The sequence below is a fragment of the Hydractinia symbiolongicarpus genome, chromosome 5, assembly GCF_029227915.1.
Source record: "Hydractinia symbiolongicarpus strain clone_291-10 chromosome 5, HSymV2.1, whole genome shotgun sequence".
NCBI lineage: Eukaryota > Metazoa > Cnidaria > Hydrozoa > Anthoathecata > Hydractiniidae > Hydractinia > Hydractinia symbiolongicarpus.
The window spans coordinates 33559129-33579671 of NC_079879.1; the positions used below are offsets into that span (position 1 = coordinate 33559129).

General features: G+C 35.9%; 2 protein-coding genes across 2 annotated transcripts; both read right to left on the reverse strand.

Moving 5' to 3' along the window:
- Positions 1–297: 297 nt before the first annotated feature.
- Positions 298–9975, reverse strand: LOC130646175 (uncharacterized). The gene is made up of 2 exons (XM_057452326.1): positions 9898–9975; positions 298–4949 (listed from the first exon to the last, which is right to left on the reverse strand). The coding sequence occupies exon 2, from the start codon at positions 4646–4648 to the stop codon at positions 2048–2050; it is 2601 nt and encodes an 866-aa protein (XP_057308309.1). The 5' UTR covers positions 4649–4949; positions 9898–9975; the 3' UTR covers positions 298–2047.
- A 2228-nt stretch (positions 9976–12203) lies between these two features.
- Positions 12204–13244, reverse strand: LOC130646139 (uncharacterized). The gene has a single exon (XM_057452280.1). The coding sequence runs from the start codon at positions 13242–13244 to the stop codon at positions 12204–12206; it is 1041 nt and encodes a 346-aa protein (XP_057308263.1).
- Positions 13245–20543: the final 7299 nt, after the last annotated feature.

Here is a 20543-nt window from a genome sequence, read left to right on the forward strand (position 1 = left end):
TTCGTGTAGATTTGCCAATCACATTGCTAGAAAAACTCATCCATTTGATAAGGGCGTATTCCGCACGTATTGATATTGGCACGAGCGTTAATTTCTCCACAACAAGAAAAAAGTAGTATATTTAAGGCCTTAGACAAGAATCAGTTTTATCTAATGAAATAGAATATTTTCACGCGTATTAATTTTCGCGTAAAAAAATTTTGCGCTTAATTTTGCACGAATGTGGAACATTAGTACGGATAAGGGACTGTTCTTCTCGTTATAAGAATTTTGGTTATTTTCGTTGTATGGAAAGGCGCAAATAATTTTACATCAAAGCGAATGCAATAGGGGAATAATAAAAGGTAATAACAAGTGTGTTTCGCATGTTATAAGCCGCAAATAAAAATAATCGCTTTTAGCAATTAACCCTATTCGGACCGTGGGGGGCGGAATCCCCCCTGAGCGTTTTTTTTAATAACTCTTTATTGCTGTGTTATATGGCTATGATACTTACTGATTTTCAATATTTATCTATTAGACACCTGCATTCTAGATTTTTAGGTCCCATCCACTTCAGAGACTTTGATATTGGCCATTACTCGAAACTACCCCTAAAAATCTCTATGAAATCCTTATAATGGGAAAAATAGAATAACTCCTCTTGGGATTATCCTTAGAACTTGAAACACGGAACACTACTTTGTTTTATGAACAAGAATCGCTTTGCATAATTTGGACACGTGACTAATCCGATTTCACGATTTTGTCAGGTTTTACCCGAAAATCGGAAAAAACCGGATTTTCGGGCAATTTTTTATTCGATCCATGTAAAAACCGGAAGATATGTTAAATTACTTTTATTTAGCTTTCAGAAACTTCAAACAGAAGTTATAAAAATCGGCTCTAGGACAAAAATAATTAAATTTTAAGCAGATAGTGGCATTTTTAACAAATTTTAAGCTTCTGATAACGTCACAGGAAATTTGCTGACGCAAGCAAAAATTTATTACCGCCATTATGTTCCTTTTATGATGTACTATAAGTGTGCCAAGTTTGATTCAATTTAAACAACCATATGAAAAGGTATTGAGATGCCAGCTTCGTCAAAACCAGCTGGATTATTCTGTAAGTGGTCGTGTAGTCCAATAACCCAATTAGCGTGTATAGGTTATAAAATTAGAAAAACCAAAATTTTTGCACAAATTCCCGACGGCAAAATTTCCGGACAAAAAAAATCCAATTTTCGTTCCTTATGTAATATCCAAACGTCAGAAAGGAGAAGGTATGAATGTATAAGCTGATGTAACCGAACACTGAAAAATATCCTTAAAAAATACTGTAATGTCAGTTTCAAAATCACCTTCAGCAACGCTGGTAAAGCATGCCTAACGAGACACTAGTTGATAGCAATAACAACCTTACTGCATTAAGAGAGACAGACCATAAAGCACATGAAGTGTTGGCCTAATTTTATTAGGTTTATCCATACAATAAATATTTTTCTATAAACAATTTAAGCATGTAAGCATGATATAATGTTAAGAATTAATTCATCAAAAAATAAAAAAGATTTTAAAAATACCCGACGGATACAAATTATTTGCAGAATATTTTTTTGTGGATTTCTCGCCCAAGTCCGTAAAAAGGTTCCGCAAAAATTTAAAATCGTTTATATCCGCAACAATTTCTCCTTTATTAAAGTTACTCTATTCTGCATAATGAAGCATTTTGAGGAGTACTTATCCGCAAAAACCTCAAATAATTTATGCATAAGATATAATTTATAGTAAATATCACAAGTATACTATACTCGAGCCTTTTTTTAAACGTTCATTTAGAAAACCTCATGTAATTAAGCAAGTTCATCCCCACCACTTTTCGAATTCTTTGCTTCGCGATACTTCTTGATTTACGACTAAAAACGTTGCAAACATCCATAAAAATCTTAAAACGCAAGGTAAAAACTAAGTTTTAACACTACGGTAAAACTAGAATCAGAAAATACGTGAATATAATAAGTTTTAATACATTTTAGTGTTTTTTGGAGTAGTATAATCCTGATATACTAAAAACAATAATTCCATGGATGTTTTAACCACCCCTTTCCAATTTCACAATAAGCCAATACAGCTTCTTTGTCAGAAGTTTTCAAGTTGACGTCTTCATGAAAGAAATGAGGCACATTGCCTCTTGTTTCCATGAAGAATTGCAATCTGCTTAGAATTTTTGAACCCCAAGATTTATCATCAAATTTTTCCAAGGAAGTTACACCTCCTATTTTTATTTCGTTAACCACTTCATGTAACAGACATGTTTTTAGTAAGTAGCTGGAAATGTAATACTTCGGCATTGCAATTAAGGGACAAATTCTTTTTTCACGAATGAACTTAACAAGTTTGTAACCAGCTCGGGCATTCTCTGGTAACATTAGTAATATTTTGGTCTCTAAGTTAGAAAACGAGTATCTCCACAGGACGTCCGCTCTCTCATTAAAACCATCAGTAGATCGTTTAGCTACTACTGCTACTTGTTGCAAAACATCGTCTATATCTAGGTGCTTGTTAATTGTTTGGAAAGTAGAAGACAATCTCACGTGATCCGTTATAGGTATTGTTGGAACAAGATCAATTAAAATTTTCAGATTTTTATAATTCCTTCCATTCCATATAAGTTGGATTGTGGATATCAATTCACTTGAAGAAAAATCATTATTCCAAGTCAAATGAAGATCACTAAAAACTTCAACATCTGATATGGCTGCAGAAAATGCATCAAAGAGCTGAGAGCCAACGTAATTGGCAGATAGAAAGAAATTTTGCTTTATTTCTTGTAATACACACATACTGTAAGCTTCCTGCGGATTGTCAATCCTTAAGTTGACATATCCAGGTAAGATATCGCTTTCTAATAACGTAATATGTAAACGGGAGGACAAAAACACCATATTACACAAAAAGTCAATTTCATCAACTATTCCAACTTTCGTACCCTCTGCATTACTTCCAGAAAGAAGTGGAACAAAACTAAGTTTTTCATCTTTCGTGCTCACAATGTCGGCAATTCTAGTTAATAATACTGTTACCTCAGATTTCACTTCATCATTCTCCGTTTTACGCAGTTTTTCTAGGTCGTACAACTTTCTTAAGGGTAATACTTTTCCTTCAATTTGCTCTTCCTCCGCAGTAGCTTTTCTTTTTTCTTTTAACCAATTGTGATATCTCTTTTTTCCCAACTCAAACTTTTGGGGGTTTTTTTCTCCTGTTTTAGCTTTCTGCTCTATAATCTGCGTCAAATCGATAACACAATTGGAATGATCGTTAATCTCGGCTACTGACAGTAACCTGTCATGTAAAACATTATTAACATTATGAAGTCGATAAAGCATATCAATAATACTTGATTGGCCTGTTGCAGCAGCATAAACAAGCGGGATATCACCAAAACGATCTTCAGCATGTACATCTGCCTTGTCGTTGCTTAGAAGTAATTCAAAAACATTGGCATCATTCAGCATTGACGCATAATGCAGGCTAGTTAAACCATGTTTATCTTTTAAGTTTATGTCTGCCCCGTGCGATAAAAGTGTATTACAACATTTCTTGAATCCTCGCATCACTGCATAAATCAAAGGAGATCTTGAATAATTGTCTCGTTCGTCTACATTTATAGACTTAAGACTACAAAGGTAGTTTAAGATATCAGAGATATCACTATGCAGAAATACAGCACAACAACTATGCAAGGGTGAAAGACCAAATTTGTTCTTTCGAAACCAGTTTGGAGAGTTTTGAACCAGTATTTTTGTTATACGTATGGCACGTTTTTCACACTTGTTTAAAAAAAGATAGTGATTCAAGAGCGAGTTATCATACAGATCGAGACTATCTAACTTGCCACCATACGCATGTAACAACTTTAAACATTTTTCAAACTTTTCAGCACTAATATCGGATACTTTACTTGTAATAGAAAACAAAGCTGAATTGATTTGTTCACGGTCTATTTTTCCAGTCTTAAGCATGACTTCTAAAGAAGATAACAACAAGTTTTCTGCTGCTGCATCAAAAGGAGTTATACCACTGTAATCTTTTGCGTTAATATCAGCCCCATTATCAATTAAGAATTTTACAAGTGAGCAGCTACAACCAATGCTTACTTTATGATGAAACCTTTCTTCATGCCCTTGTATAACTTTGTGAAGGAGTGTAAATCCATGTGGTTTTATTCTTCCATACAGTACACCTTTAGGATCAAGAAGTAAACTAAGACTTTCAGTACAAAGGTAGGAAAGGTCGCGACTTAAAGTCTCTTTAAGTTCTTTGAGGAGGGTAAATTCATGAAGAGGCTCTTCAATAAAGTACCCATAAAGGGTGGGTATATGAAGATCCTCAATCTTTTGTTGAATCTTCTGTTGGTTGTATTTTAGAAATACCTGATGCTCTTTTTCTGTCATAATCTCCTGCCAATTTGAAGTCTGAATTGACTTTCTATTTATGAGTGCATATTTGGTTATATATTCCATCATATCTTGTGTAATAATACCCACATTTATTTCTTTAAAATGTTCTATAGTTGGATAATTTTCTTTAATATAAGTTTTATAGAAGTCTGTTACTTCTTCCATATTTATATTTGAACTCTTTCTACAAGTAAAAATATTCTGCATATAAAATATGCACCAGTTTATTTACCTGATATTAATAAGTGCATTTTTTTCGTCAATGCAGTGATTCAGAAAATTCAAGATTGCGGCTCTTGTGTAATAATACGTCCTAAAATTTGAACAGGGAGTTCAAATTTGATATTGACCCCTTTTTCATGATCTTCCATGAAAATAATTATCTTACAGAATCTGCTGATACATAACGTTTATTTTAACCCTATTATCGCTTCTATGCTTGTGTCCACCATCACGTGAGATCTTGGTAAACGGGCCAGACGGCCAACCGGGCTCATATAAACAGCCCCTAAAAGGGATTAAAAATATCAGGTAAAATCTCTTGACTTTACATTTTTTGCTTAACATAGAAGCCGATTTATTTCTTATGTGGCCTAAATTTATGCATATAAAGGTTTGCATATAAACCGAAAGTTTCTTTGAGAAATATATAGAATCATATATATAAATATATAAAAAGTATATAAGTTAGGGATTATATATACCAGTTAATTGACTGTATACTGGATTACTTAGTCTGTACGTATCTTTAGCATCTAATTAATTGTAACAGGTATATATAAAGTCCATTACTAATTGTAGGTGCATTAAAACATTTAAACAAAACAGTTTGGATCAAGTTACAGAAACTAGAAATTTTTTGGTTACTAGGAAATTATTTCCTGACAATATTTCTAGATTGGGAGATTTCCCTTTTTTGAAAGTTGTTTTGACTGAACACAAAAAATGAATGCTATATATTTTTACTAAAGATAGATGATAAAGGTTTCTAATTATTACTTTCCATGACGGGGCAGTTACCTCCAGTAGTACCACAAAATGAAGAACTGAACCTACTACAACTTCAGTAATGACATCATCATCATCATTCTCGGCTTAACGTCCGTTTTCCATGCTAGCATGGGTAAGACGGGGTATATTAATGACCCTCTTCCAATCTGATCTAGACTGTGTTAGATCTAAACTCAACTTCCTCTGTATCAAGTCTGTCCTTATAACCACCTGCCAAGTCTTTCTCGGTCTGCCTCTGGGCTTTGCCCCAGGAACTATCAAGTCTCTACACTTTCTTACCCAATTATCCTCCTCCATTCTTTCCAAGTGCCCCAGCCAATTCAATCTTCTTATCTGGATAACATCTTTAATTCTACAGAGACTTAGCCTGCTTCTTAGCTCACCTGAACTCTTTCTGTCTCTAAGACTGGCGTTACACATCCACCTAACCATTTTCATATCATTCCTTTCTAAACGATCAAGATCTTCCTGCTTCACTGCCCATGTCTCACTAAAGTACAACATAACGCTTATTACACAGGCCTCATACAACCTACTTTTTACCTCAATTGACAGGACTCTGCTAGTCAACAAAGGAAGTAACTCTCTGAACTTTTTCCAAGCAGAACCTATCCTGCAAGTAACACTTCTTCCAACCCCCCCTTCACTGCCCAACATATCACCTAAGTAACAGAAGTTCTCAACTATCTCTAACGAGCCACTGGTGTACATCATTAAAGCTGGAAATACTTCATTCTCTATAATCTCACCTTTGCAACGCTTGCATACAAACTGAATGTCAGCTCTTAACCTTCCACTAATACTACTACACTTCTTATGTACCCAATGCTTGCAAGTCTGACAAAAACTTGAGTTACTACCAACCCCTTTCCTGCAAACTCCACAAGGCCACTTTCCAACTACAAGGTCACACTTGGCTGCAATGCTACTAATCATGACTTTAGACTTTGCTGTGTTTACCTGTAGCCCTTTCTCTGCTAGTCCTTTTTTCCACTTCTCAAACTTTTCAACTAATTCTTCCATCGACTCTGCTATGAGAACCAAATCATCTGCATACAATAACTCCCATGGACAACCTGTTCTGAACTCCATCGACAGCGCTTCTAAGACTAGAATAAACAACAAAGGACTAAGTACAGAACCCTGATGTACACCAACATTTACACTAAATTCATCACTAAGTGAATCGTTAATCCTGACACGACTTCTAGCATTGCTGTACATAGACTGTACCATCGTAACTAGCCACTCATCCACACCTAATTTTCTCATAGCCCACCAAATAACTTTACGTGGCACTCTATCAAAAGCTTTCTCTAAATCTACAAAGGCAAAATAGAGATTCTTTCTCTTTCCTAAATACTTTTCCTGAAGCTGTCTGAGTAAAAATATTGCATCTGTAGTGCCACGCCCTGGAACAAAACCAAATTGCATCTTATCTATATCAATCCTTTCTCTAAGTAACTTATCAATCACTCTTTCAGTAACTTTCATTACTTGATCAACCAACTTCAAACCTCTATAGTTACCCCTTTCTAATGCATCACCCTTGCCCTTGAAACAATTCACTATTACACTCGACTGCCACTCACTCGGAATAGCACCATCCTTTATATTCTGGTTAGCAAGACTTGTAATAAGCTCAACTCCAATATATCCAGATGCTTTTACCATCTCTGCAACAATACCTGATACTCCTGCCGCCTTGCCAATCTTCAATTTCCTAATAGCCTCCACTACCCACTCTGTCTTGATCTGCATAGCTGGCCCTTCTACAACATCATCATCAGACAAATTATCCTCGTCCCAATCAAACTCAGTGTTAAGCAACCTCTAATAATGATTCTTCCAAGCTACCCTTTTCTCCTCCTCTGTGCTAGTCAAAACAACTTCATCATTACGTATACACTTCTCACCTACAACATCTTGATTAGTCTTCTTCATTTTCTTTGCTATCTTGAATACCTCATTGCGCTGGTCTTCCCTTCTTAACACATCTGCAAATCTGTTTCTCTCTGCTTCTGATTTTTCATTATACACTGCTGTACGAGCGCGACGCTTAGCTTCTAAGTAAATATTTTTACTAACACCTGACTTCCACTCTTTCCAAAGTTTCCTCTTTTCCTTTATACACTGGTCAACCTCATTATTCCACCACCAGGTCTGTCTATGTCTAGCTGGTCCTTTCGTCCACCCACAGGTATCATCAGAAGCTTCTAGAAGACAATTCTTCAAAGTAGTCCAAGTTCTTTCAACATTGTTACTATCACATTGACTATTGTGGGCTAACTGCTAAACTTTTGCACTAAATTGTCTTGCTACAATCTCTTCCTTCAGCTTCCACACTTTTCGACGGGGCCTGTACTTTCCCTTGGCTTCTTTAACACTCTTCAAGATAATATCACAAACCAGCAACCTATGCTGGGAATCACACTCTTCCCCCGATATAACTTTCACGTCCTTCACCACTTTCTTGTCTGACTTTCTAACCAGGAAGTAATCTATATGTGTCTTACAACCACCTGACTCATATGTTATCAGCCTACTCTGTCTCTTACTGAATGATGTGTTGCAAACCACCATGTCCGTTTCCATTCCAAACTCAAGCAATCTCTCCCCTTCCTTATTTCTGCTCCCAAATCCATAGCCTCCATGCACACCTCTATAACCTTCAGATGACTTCCCAACATGACCATTAAAGTCGCTGCCCACCATGACAAGTTCAGTGTCTCCAAACTTTGATGTGACTGCTATTAACTCATCATAAAAGTTATCTTTATCTTCCTAACTGAGTCCACACTGTGGAGCATAAACTGACAGAAAAGTGATAATCCTATTACCTATCAAAAACTTTATCACTATAAAACAACTATTAACACGCATAACATCTATTACTTTTTCTACCCACTTCTCTGCAACGAATATGCCAACTCCTCCATATCCATCACTATTACCAATCCAAAAAAGCTTATACCTTGCCCTCCTCTCCTACCTTCCACAAATCTCACTGAAGCTCCTCTCCACCTGACTTCCTGAACACAACACATATCAACAGATCTATGTTCTAACATTTCAACTACTTCACCTGCTCTGCCTCTCAGAGTACCAACATTTACACTAGCCATCCTCAACCTAGTGTATCTACCTTGTGATGTGATAGCTGGGTAACGATCTGACGATGCTCACACCTGACATCTGTCCTACCGTGCGAGTCACCTTCACTCCTTAGAGTTCCAGCCCCGTTTACGCAGTTTGTCTGATCAACTATTCTTACGGCCATTAATAAAGAGTTTTGGCATTGTTTTACAGCTGGATGCCCTTCCTAGCGCCAACCGTTCACAGACCGGACTGGGTGTTTTTTAAAGTGACACCATCACTATGTAGCGTTTCATGGGACTTCCACAATCGGCCCTTTAAACTAAGGTATGGTGGAGCATGTTCAACTCCTCTCTTGTCTCTTAAAGAGACCCTTCACCAGTCAGAGACCCTTCATCAGAGACTTCAAACACATGAAAACCATTTGTCAGAACTTAAAATGGTATATGTGGCAAATTTGCTTCGGATTTTTTGATCATTTCATTGGTTGCCATTAAAAATTGTTGAAACCCTGTTAGCACTGTGCAAATGCGAAATACTGGTTTTCCATATTTTCTTGACATGACCAAATTGTTACAATATCGACTAAGATACTTATAATGATAATTATGTAACATACACCCTAAATGTTCACAATTGGCCAAAAAAACTGCCTCATAATTTTGAACATGTCCCATTCAGGATGAAAACTTGATCTTGAAAATATTCCCCAATGTAGAAATAGTTTCCATTGTTCTGTTATTTGATCCAAACTACATAAAAAGTTTCTAGCTAACAGTATTTGTAGTGACATTGAAATTCACTTTTATCTTAATTTTTTCTTTGTACAGCTTTTCTTGGTAGCTAGACCTTACAAATGCCTGGGTTTAGATTCACCAATATTTTTTTATACATTGTGTCAGTGAGAGAGATAAGCTGTTTACAAATGAGCCATGCTTTTAGGGGCCCTGTGAGAGAAAGTTTAAAATGGCACACCAAAAACATTAAAACAGAACTTCAAAAAGTGTCAGTGTTTTTAGAACAGTTCAGCAATTTGGAAAATTCTCCCAAATTATGTGAATCAAATCCCTTTGCTAATACTTAATTTAACTACATCAGGCTAAGTCTAAAAAAGGCTTTACTGCCCTGCACAAAGCAATTTCTTTTAGCTAGCTGTTGGGAATGTAGAAACAAACACTGAAACTGAATCCATCATCAAAACATCAAAACTAGCTACACAAAGGGAAAAAAAGCAGAGCAGTAGCTAGCTAAAGTTTATCAAGCAGAACTTAGCTAGCAGTTACCTAAAAAATATGCAAACAAAACATTTAGCTAGCTAAAGCTAACAACAGAAAACAACTTAACCAAACCTGTACATATGAGTTTACTTTCGTTTTTTCATCACCCCTTACTTTCCTTCTTTCGATTTTTCTGCGCCGTTGCGGCAAAAAACAGACATAGTGGTAATTACAGCACTCCATATTTTAATGGCAAAGGGGATGGGAGCATCCTCGTCCCCAGGGTTTGTTGCCCATGTCAAAGCCGCTAGCGCTTACTTATCGGTCTCGATGTCAAAAAAGCAAAAGCTCCTGGGGACGAGGTTCGCTGTGCAGAAGATGGACTTATATTTTTGATTTCCGTCAGCAAAGGCGGAATCTTTAATATCGCCTAAGGCTTTATTAAATCAGTCCTCTATAAAATATTGTTATTGTCAAGGAATGTACAATCTTGTGAAGTGGCGGCCTTTCGCTATATAAACAGGCTAACTGTTGTTTTTATGATGTAAATAAAAAAGTTTGTTATAAAAAAAAATAAAAAATCGCCTAAGGAGATAATAGAGGGGGAGATAGATAAAGACAGCACAGCTCAAATCCTCGTTCTGACAGATTTTTTTTCTGGGAACGAGGCTAAAATGAGTTTTAAGCCAAAAAGAGTCCTAACAGTGCAACTAATTGTTTTATTTTTCAGATTCATAACCCATTCGATGCATCAATCAGATGCATTTTTGATCAGACCTTAAAATAAGGCAATCAAGACATCATTATGATGCTAAGTTAGAGGTTTAACATGTTAAATTGCGTGAAATTTAAAGCAGTAAAGATTCGGTGTTGTTACAGAAAACCAACAAAGAAACAACCGAACAATTGTCCTATATGATCCTTCGAAACTTTGTTATTTGTTAACTTCGAAGACGATAGATTTCTGTTCAGGTCATGACACTGGCACACTCTTTCTTTATGTTAAAGATACTGACAATGACAAAACATTTTAACCTATTAACGACAACGGCAAAACATTTTAACCGGCTAACAGGCAAGAAGCCCTGTGGACAAGGTTGACCTGTCCCTTTCTGGTACAAAACCAAAAGTGACTAGGTAGCCGAATCTAGTGCTTTTGTGGTCCAGGTCTGTCCTACTAAACAAAATGCTTTTGAAAAATGTTTTGTTTTTTAAGGAAAAACTGACTTGCTACGATAGCTATTATCATACAGTAAGTTCAGCAACCTCGATCCCAGGGCGTCTGTTCTGACATCGGGAAAGCGATTTTATAAAATTTACCACGTTTTAGTGTGCGAGAGATTAAAGATTGGGTTGTTTATTCAACAGAGAAAATCTGGTAGAAAAAAACTTTTGCGAGTCAACATTTTTTTATTTAGAATTTTCTGACAAGTGAACTTTCGCGAGAAAATCGATATACGTTTTGGCCGCGAAACTTTCTACCCTCAGTTAATAATCAGCGTGTAATAATAACGTGTAAATAGCTGAAACAGTGAAGAGTTATATCCACTTAAATATTTCACGTGGTATGGTAACCTTCAAAAAATGTAACTAGCAGATTTCCGCCTGCTTCTAAGATAGTCATGATATACGTTTCTGAAAAAAAAGCCTGAGGAAAATTGTTACGAGTGACTAACGTTGTCTTGTTGTCTCCTCAGTTGTTGGTTTTGAGGTATGTTCACAAAACTTTAGGCCTGCATTAACTTCTAGACTTCGAAGTAAGTCAATGGGCGTCACATGAAAAGTCAAATAGCGACATGTCATCTAGCAGACATAGCTTGTGATTACTCAACTTTGTCATATTTCAACAGAGGTTCATGTGACATGGAGTTAAGCCACGTGCTCAAGTTTTCACCAACGTGGAGGTGGCCAGAAATTTGGTTTTCGTCGAAAAACAATAGAACTTTCAAGTTTTTTGAAACCTTTTACATGTTAAGCAGGAAACCGAAATATTTTTAAGCCTAAGCCATGAGGCCACACAACCCGTAAGTCTAAAAAAACATTGTATAACATTGTATGCTTTGTGTTGAAACATATAAATAGGGATCTTCTGTCTCCTTGCTTCTAACCCATATTTATTAGGATAGACTGACAAAGAAAATAAAAGATAAGACTAGGTGTATTCCTACACCTACTGTTTCAGTGAAGGTGAAACAGCATGATTAGAGCTGCAGGTGTAGGATGTTAAATGAATGACAGTTCCAGAAGGGTAAAGTTCTTGTGAGGCATGACTACGTGGTATAAAAATAAAAGATCTATTAAGAAAGGCTTGACACAATTACGCCAAAATCGTTCTCTTTTCAGACACGTTTCTTTCTACAATATGTCCATTGTTTTTGTTATACTTTATTACTAAATATTGCGTTTTTTGAGCTGGAATATGGAAACGTTATCCAATGTCATTGTTCCAGCAGCCTCAGTGGAAGATGTATTTGTTCTTGAGCCTCGTTTACGTTTCCACCGCAACGAACAGCCTTTCCAGCAAAATATATTAATGGATTAAACACGGAATTCCCCATCAACAGATACTGTGTAACACAGGTCAGCTCTCCTGAGGGGTTTCTAAAGGCAACAATAGACACAGCTAATGGCATATTGAACACTATAAAACCCAGTGACACCAACAGGCACGTAAAAAAAGCCATCATCTCTTGTCTGCTCCGTCTCCTGACAAACGAATTAGGTTTGCTTACGGACCCTCTTCGCAGTGATAAAGAATGCTTTCTCACTTTCCACACAAGGAATAGATTTAGCAAACAGATTAATATTCCAGCAAGGAAAATTATTGCTGCTGAGACTTTATGACTATCATAAAACGCCTCGGAAAGACCATACTCGATCCCGTTGTGGTACTGGAAGATGCTAATCGATCCTTGGAGCACAATTGCCATTACCCACAAAATGCATAGATATATTTTCATTTTCCCGTTTTCCATGAATACTTTGCACTCCATTAAATAACTGACAGAAAAAACTCTTTCTAGCGAGATGCCAACCACGTGAAAGATTGAGCTAAAAATTGAAAATCGTTGCAATTGCTCAGCTACCATAGTTATGACCATACTATATTTCTCGCTTGCGTGCAGATCTACAATAACTGTAACGATGATCAACAAACTATAAAGCGTATCCGTAAAACATAAGCTTAAGATCAAATATTCAGACATTTTGCATTTTCTGGTTCGACATTTTAACCAAGTCAGTTCACCAATGTTTAATATCAATGCGATGGAAGCTATCACAATAAGAGGTGTATAGCATTTTAGTTGATCGTGTTCTGGAAGCATATAGTCTCCATTACATATTTGGAAAAACGAGTCATTGGTTTGAAAATATGTGAAATTGTTGCAGATAGAAATAATTATATCTGCACATTCTTCCAGTGTTTTGTTTCTGCATAAATTGATGTTGGTAATGTTTATGTGAACAGTTGAATCCATCGTGCTTGTTAACCCATCTGAGAGGCAACCAAACTTCTATTTGTGCAAATCTACGACTTTACTTTTTAAAAATAAAACAAAATAGAATGAAAAAAATAAATAAATTAATTAATTATTCAAAGCTACCTTAAGAAATGCTATCCAATCACATAATAAACATCAGCTATAAACGATTCCAAAGATTATGCGCCATTGTGAATTTACGAGACAGGTGGTGCAAGTTGGACTCTGATCCTTGAGCACCACGTACTCTTGAAAACGGAGAAAAAAAGTCGTTTAACCTTTTACTGCCTTTGATGCATTAAACCAAATTTTTATTCTATTTCTAATTTTTTCGAAATTGTGGAGCACGTTGACTACGCGATAAGTATACCAAAGAACTGAAAAATTTCTACACCGCCTATCTATAAACATGGATTAGCTATATTATTACCTCCTGACTGATGACATATGTAGCTCTAGCTATTGGGGCAGACAAATTTTTTATTTATTATGTATAAGTTAAAACACATTGCGGTAGCTAATTAAAAAATATCCAGTTTTGTTACCAAACCGCCATCAAGCCATTTTGCTTCACAAATGAGTCATGCTTGCCCTCCTGAGAAAAAGTTAAAAGATGTGCGAAACGGTCAGACGGGGGTGCCGACTCGCAGGAAACGCCGCAAAAACCAGGGGGCTGTCAGACTACTTCTGGAATATTAAAAAAAAACCTAAAATTTTGCCCGGAGTAACCCGAATCAACGCAAAACAACATGTTTTTTAATCCCGAAAAAATTTAAGTGAGAACAATGTGTGCATTGCACGTTGAGCACAATTCGTTTGGTTTCAAACGGGCCCACACTTTTCCGGGCGTTTACAGACAAAAACCTTAAAAAACACCCATGGCCGTCCTCACATGTATGGTTCTTTCGGCGAGTCAGCACCCTCTTACAGTCAGTTAAAAAGAGTTCTAAGGAACCCAAAGCTTCACCTGTCCTTTAAAATTTATGTGTTTTTTCGGGACTGTTTGGAACTTTAAAATTTTTTCAGTAATATTAAGCCAAGGAATGTTTAAACATCATATGAAAAGTTTTTTATTTTTAAAATTATGCAAAATTATATGTAAAAATTTTCATTTTTTTACTATAAGGTAGTCATTTTCATCATTTTCATTACCTAAACACAGAATCCTCTTTTTATCCAAGGTGCTATTCTATAATGAAAGACGTGTTTCGGCATTGTATTCCAAATGGTCTGATTGCAAAATATGCTTTACCTGGTTTGCCTTACCAAAGAAGTGAATTAAACCCTAGGATGAAGTTGAGGACTTGCAATGTTTTTGTATTTGTGTACTTAGTCTCATGGAACTTTTAAAATATTATGTTATACCTTAATTCAAGGCGCAGTTCTTTTGTTCATTTCAGCGGTTCTGGGCGCAGCAATTTGCTGGGGGGTCATGGGGGCGCTGTAAGCCCCCCCCCCCCTTCCATGGCAGGATCCATGGCGGGTCCGGAAACTTTCGCTATTTTAAGCCTCTACGCATTATAAACGGCCTAAATAATGTTCAAATTATGAGCTTTGTTAGACACGTTTTTCGCTCTAAAGTTTTGAATGGACAAGAAAATAATAAACCATCTTTTAAAGGGTTTCAAAAAAGTGTATGAAAATTAAAAACAACAGTTTAAATCAAATATTTTAAGACTGTTTCGCCCAATATCAGGGCTCGTCAGCATGTCTAGGAAATGCTTAATAACGTAATGTTGGCTATTCCAGACATAGACAGTCTGCTATATGCTAAAGTAGGCTTAACTAGGGTAAGCTGAATTGTTTTAACCAGTATTACAAGAATGGTTGGCTTTAAAATTATCATCACATCCTTCATGAACACCTTGCAGACAAAACAGAATATGAGCTTGAGCATAAGTATTTTTAGCATTTAATGATGTAAATACAGTTTCAACTTTGCACTTTGCACCACAGTTAAGAAAATAAGAAACTTGGTTTTTGGTTTTTGATGTATCTGTACTGTCTGGAGACACAGCATAATTTTCTCGCCACTACGAAATTAAAGTATTTGGTGAAGGGTGGCAAAAATTTTTTGTGTTCGGAGTACTAACCATGCTACCGCAACTAGTCTACCAAAACAAACTACACCAAGCTTGATAGTACAAGTAAAAACAGCTTCATTCCCCACAAATTCTATTGTTATTGAAGATATTATTTCGGTTTGTCTGTTCAGTATTCATATTACTGTGGAAAGTTTATCATTTCTTGAACATGATAGTTTAGTAGGCGACGTTTCGGGAGATCCTTCTCCCATCATCGGGCAAAGTAAAATGTTTTTTTGTCATTGTCATTTTACTTTGCCCGATGATGGGAGAAGGATCTCCCGAAACGTCGCCTACTAAACTATCATGTTCAAGAAATGATAAACTTTCCACAGTAAATTCTATTGTATTACACTAGTTTAATTATACAAAGCGGTGTCATCATATGTAAGATGGAATAAATAAATGACTTACCTTCTTAGCAAGAAAGTAAAACAGAATTCTTACTATATATATACCTTAGGGTAAAGGAAAAACCCTAATGATAAAATGTTGAAGCACGTCAACCAGTGATTTGTCTCCAACATGTAGCCAAGACATGTAGCTATACAAACAAATCCCCAGTGACTTTAAGAGCTAAAAATAATTATCCCAGGAAATAAGTAAATTGTCGAAACTAACTTCTGTATTATACAACAAGATGTAGCACTACAGAATAAAACATATATGCACCCTTTTGGTTGGTCACTGCAAAATGTGTTTGCTCAAATATTATTCAATACACCTTTACGATAATTCAATTGTACATGCATTCCTACGGCTCTCCATCATTTTACAATATCGGAGTTTCTTAGAGCCGAAAGCGTGTTTTCTCCGTTTTTTAACTTCCGTAATCAATTTCTTTCAAATTTTCAGAAAACGTTAATAACAATAAGATACAACTTATGTGTACTTTTCATTAAAAACAAAACGCGGCAAGAAAAGTTATCACGAAAAAACGTGTTTTCTCCTTAATAAACTCTTATAAAAGTGTGACTCCTCCGATCGCTAAATAAGCTTCGATGGAGTGTTAGTTTTCCCGAATTATCGTAAAGGTGTATTGATAACATAATAAATAAAAGACAAACGAAAATTTTATCACTTAAACCGTAGTCGTAATCATGATTAAGCTTTTGTACCAACATAATTTAACTTGAACATTCTGGTACTTTACAATTTCTTTGGACTGGTTAAAAAATTTGGGCTTAAACTAGTTTTATCAATTCCTATCTGACTTATGTCAACCAGAAAAATTGCTTTTAATGTTTTTTGTACTTGTATCTGTGTTAAAACAGATATGCTGTAAAAAATGCCTAAATTAAAAAACTTAAGAACTACAATGATAGGTCAATATATATTGGGCTCTCTTTCATCGATCTGGTCGAAACTATACCATATCAAGTTTTAAGCCATTTTTTTAATTTTTGCACAAGTTATTGGATTTTTACCATTAGTGAAGAGTATGCTTTTTTATACTACCCACAGCAAATTGCCACTTTGACTGGCTAATTGGTTAGGAATTATTAATTTTTTTTAAAAATTCACAGACTTGTACTAATATCAAAATTCCTCAGATGATATTATCCCAGTAGTAAGCTATAAACATCTGCAGGAAGTTATTATCAGTCTACGTGTGCCCTGGGCCTATTTCGTGAAAATTAAAAATTAAGTATAAAAAGGATTTTTCATATGAAAGTTAGATGGTGCATGCTTTTATTAGCTATATATTACAAGTGTTCAAGATAACAAGAACAATAAAGCATTCCCTTTTTCACATAAAGCAATTGCAGAACCCTCTAAGTTTTTGGTCAACAACAACGACTTTAAAAATAACCCACTCTGCATTGAAATTTCTAGCAGCTAGCTAGCTAGCTACATATGTTCAAATATCTATAGCTACGCAACTCTAATTATATTTTTGACGTAAAGACTTGATTTAATGAAACTTTACGTATCTTTCTTGTACATTTAAAAAATTATTGCATCTCATTGCAGCACACCATGCTTGGTTACTTATTAGTCTTGCATGCTTTCGTTTGGTCCGAAAAACCCTTGATTGCTTTCATTTGGTCCGAAAAGTCATTGATTGCTTTCGTTTTGTCCGAAAAAACCCTCTTAATTGCTTTCGTTTGGTCCGAAATTCAAATTACACGGCATCGGTTACAAAAAAATTCAATGATTATTGAAAAATACATGCTGTATCACAATTCGAATGCCGTAAATATGGTTAAAAGTCGTCAGTTTTTTTGTAAACCAATCAGAATATTTATTTCGGCCGGCAAGCCAAACACATTGCATGAAAATTCTTCGGATGTCAGTCGCTTTTTGACGTATCCATCAACTCAGTCACACAAAAGAAAGGTCCGTAAAATAAGGGTCGCAGGGACGCCAGGATCGCAGTACCCTATTATTTTTTACGAATGTTAGAAAAATTATGTCAGTTGCGTGATGGCGCTGACGTACACTGGATCTGCCCCTGCAAGGTAACTCGATTATGCAAGACATGTAAAATTCCCCCTGGCTGATTGCATAAATATTGGTTGTTGGTTTTAATGTGTCTAAGACTAGAAGCTGTGATTTCATTTCTCTTAGTCTTGCCTCAATACTTTTAAAAATAGTTTGGAAAGAACTATTGGTATGATTGGAACTTTTCATTTAAATATTAGTAAAATTGCATAATTTTTTTATCACAGCATCTAAAAGAAAGGAAAAAATTCCCGTTGTTTTCGGGGTTTTATTACTGGGAGGACGCAAACATAACATATTTTGATGGCAGCCTCACAGTACTGTGCATGTCTAACTACCATGTTATGTTTCTAGGATGTGTTTCTTAAATTTATTATACTAGAATTGTTGAATTTAGATTTTGATTAGATGATAGCAAATATGGCTACTTTAGGTATTTTAAAATTTTTTGGGTACATTTGAGCTATGATGGTGCTCAGAAAAACAAGTACAGCAACATCGCTCCAATCAAAATAAGTTCTCCAAACTATATTTGATCAGAAAAAAAATTCCTGATATTCCTAGTTTGGATAAAATTGAAATATCGTATTCAATTTCGTTGCAACCAGGTTGTCTTTTTAAGCCATGTGTCACCGCAGCTTATCGCAAAAGGAACTTGCTATTTTGGGCTTTCATTCATCCAGCATGGTTTATTTCTCTAAAAAAGCTGACCAAGCTCCCTCCCTTTTCCACGGGGCCTAAAATTTTATGTTTTTTAAAGATATTCTTCGCTGTGTTCCGCATCCCTTGAACGCAGGAAGCCATTATGGAATTCGGCAACCACGCCAAATTTCAGAAAAACCGGCGCATGCGCACACTTTCTTTCCATCGACAGATGGCCGTGAGTGCATATGCGAAAACAAATTCACACAATTCAGTTTGTCCGTTATTTCAATTGTGTAGAGCTCGACACGCTCATGAAGAAAATGTATGTGATCATCTGATTTTGACGAACGGTTAATGATATATAAGGGTTTAAAAATTATGCTGAGATCAGCAAAGACCCGCGACAACACACAAAATTATTTTTTAGAAATTTGTATACATGTTGCCTTTATCGTATAGCTCTTGAAACGCTGATCAAGAAAATGTATAGGATCATGTACTTTTGACAAATAGTTGCAGAGATATTAGGGTTTGAAGGTTTTTTTATGACGTCATCAATCCGTCCATTCCGAAACGGATTCTAAGACCCAGGTTTGGTAAAATTACCCAAATTGGTCCCAGATGGTCCCTAGTTACCCACACGATTAAAAATCATTGACGTCACTAACTCGTTTCCAAGTTATTTGACCTCAAAGTTTTAAGTGCACTGCAATGGCTTCGCTAATCTTAATGAACTTTCCTTTGGCGTCAATACTATTTTAACGGTAAAATTGGTAAATTACAGAACAATTTTATAAGCGATCTTTTATAGAATTTGTTAAAGAAATTTCTGAAGAATATAATCCACTTTGCAAAGGTGATAGACAGAAACACGGAACTGGCGTATTATTATATAAGACTAGTCAGTGACCCATGGAAGAATCCACAAGTTTCCCCGTTCTTTTTATACCGCATTATGTGCGTCTCGCTACTGACGGTACTATTTTGCATGACAAACAGGCGTATACAGGTATTATAATACAGATGTGTTATGTATATTTTAACAAGTACTTCTGTCCATGCTCACTGTCTCTGAAGCCACATGCTAAACATACCCTTTGTACCATCATCCAACTTTGAACTTTGTAAAAGTTAATAACTGTAGGTTGTTCTTACTTGAAGCGTTTTAATAAAGTTAACATACCACAGAGAGGACTATTTGCACCATATCAACACATTATTTAAAAGTTAAACGTTAGTTACTGTGGATGATAATAAACATTTTCGGACCTAGATGTAGGTAACTACTTCTTCTGTAGGGCTGGTAACCAAATCTCAGGAAGTTGATACGAGATGCTGTTTATGTGTTTGTTACGTTCTACACTGTTGATGGTTTCTTTAATCTTTCTGGCCGTTGTTCTGGTTTCTCTGTCAATGATTTTCTTCTCATCCCAATTAAACTGATTACTTCTGCTCCAGCTGTGGTCAGCAATTTCGTTTTTCTTCACATCTCCGTTTCTCACTGCGCGCATATGTTCTTGTACTCGTTGCTTAAACTTTCTTTTTGTTTCGCCTATATACACCGCATCACAATCTTTACACGGGATTTCGTAAATAACATTGCTTTGTTCTTCCAGGTTTACTTTGTCTTTTGGTTTAGACAAAGTGCTTCTTAGGGTGTCTTTAGAGTTAAGAATACATTTGATCGTGTGTTGTCTTAAGACTCGACGAAGGGTAGGAATGCTGATGCGATAAATTCCGCTGATGTTTCCTTGTTGTCTCCGCTGCATCTTCTCTTCATTTTATTTTCTACTTGCGTGATGATTTTATGACTGTATTCATTTGCGATTAATGCATTTCTTACACGTCGAATTTCCTCTTTCCTCTCCTGTTTGTCGCTGACTACGCTGTTGGCCCGATTCAGTAATGAAGATATGACACTTTTTTTGCAAGATTTCTGATGGTTTGATTCGAAGTTAAGGTACTGGTCAGTGTGTAATGGTTTACGATACACTGAGACTGAAATGGAACCATTCTTGCGTTTGACCAAAGTGTCCAGAAAAGCGTGTTCAAGCTCAACAGTGAATTTGATTTGTCGATGTAGGCCGTTGATGTGTTCATGGAACTCTTCTAGTTGTGATCT

What these genes read in the sequence shown, in the direction of transcription:
- LOC130646139 (XM_057452280.1), bottom strand. Translation starts at nt 13,244, where the DNA reads ATGGATTCAACTGTTCACATAAACATTACCAACATCAATTTATGCAGA.
- LOC130646175 (XM_057452326.1), bottom strand. Translation starts at nt 4,648, where the DNA reads ATGCAGAATATTTTTACTTGTAGAAAGAGTTCAAATATAAATATGGAA.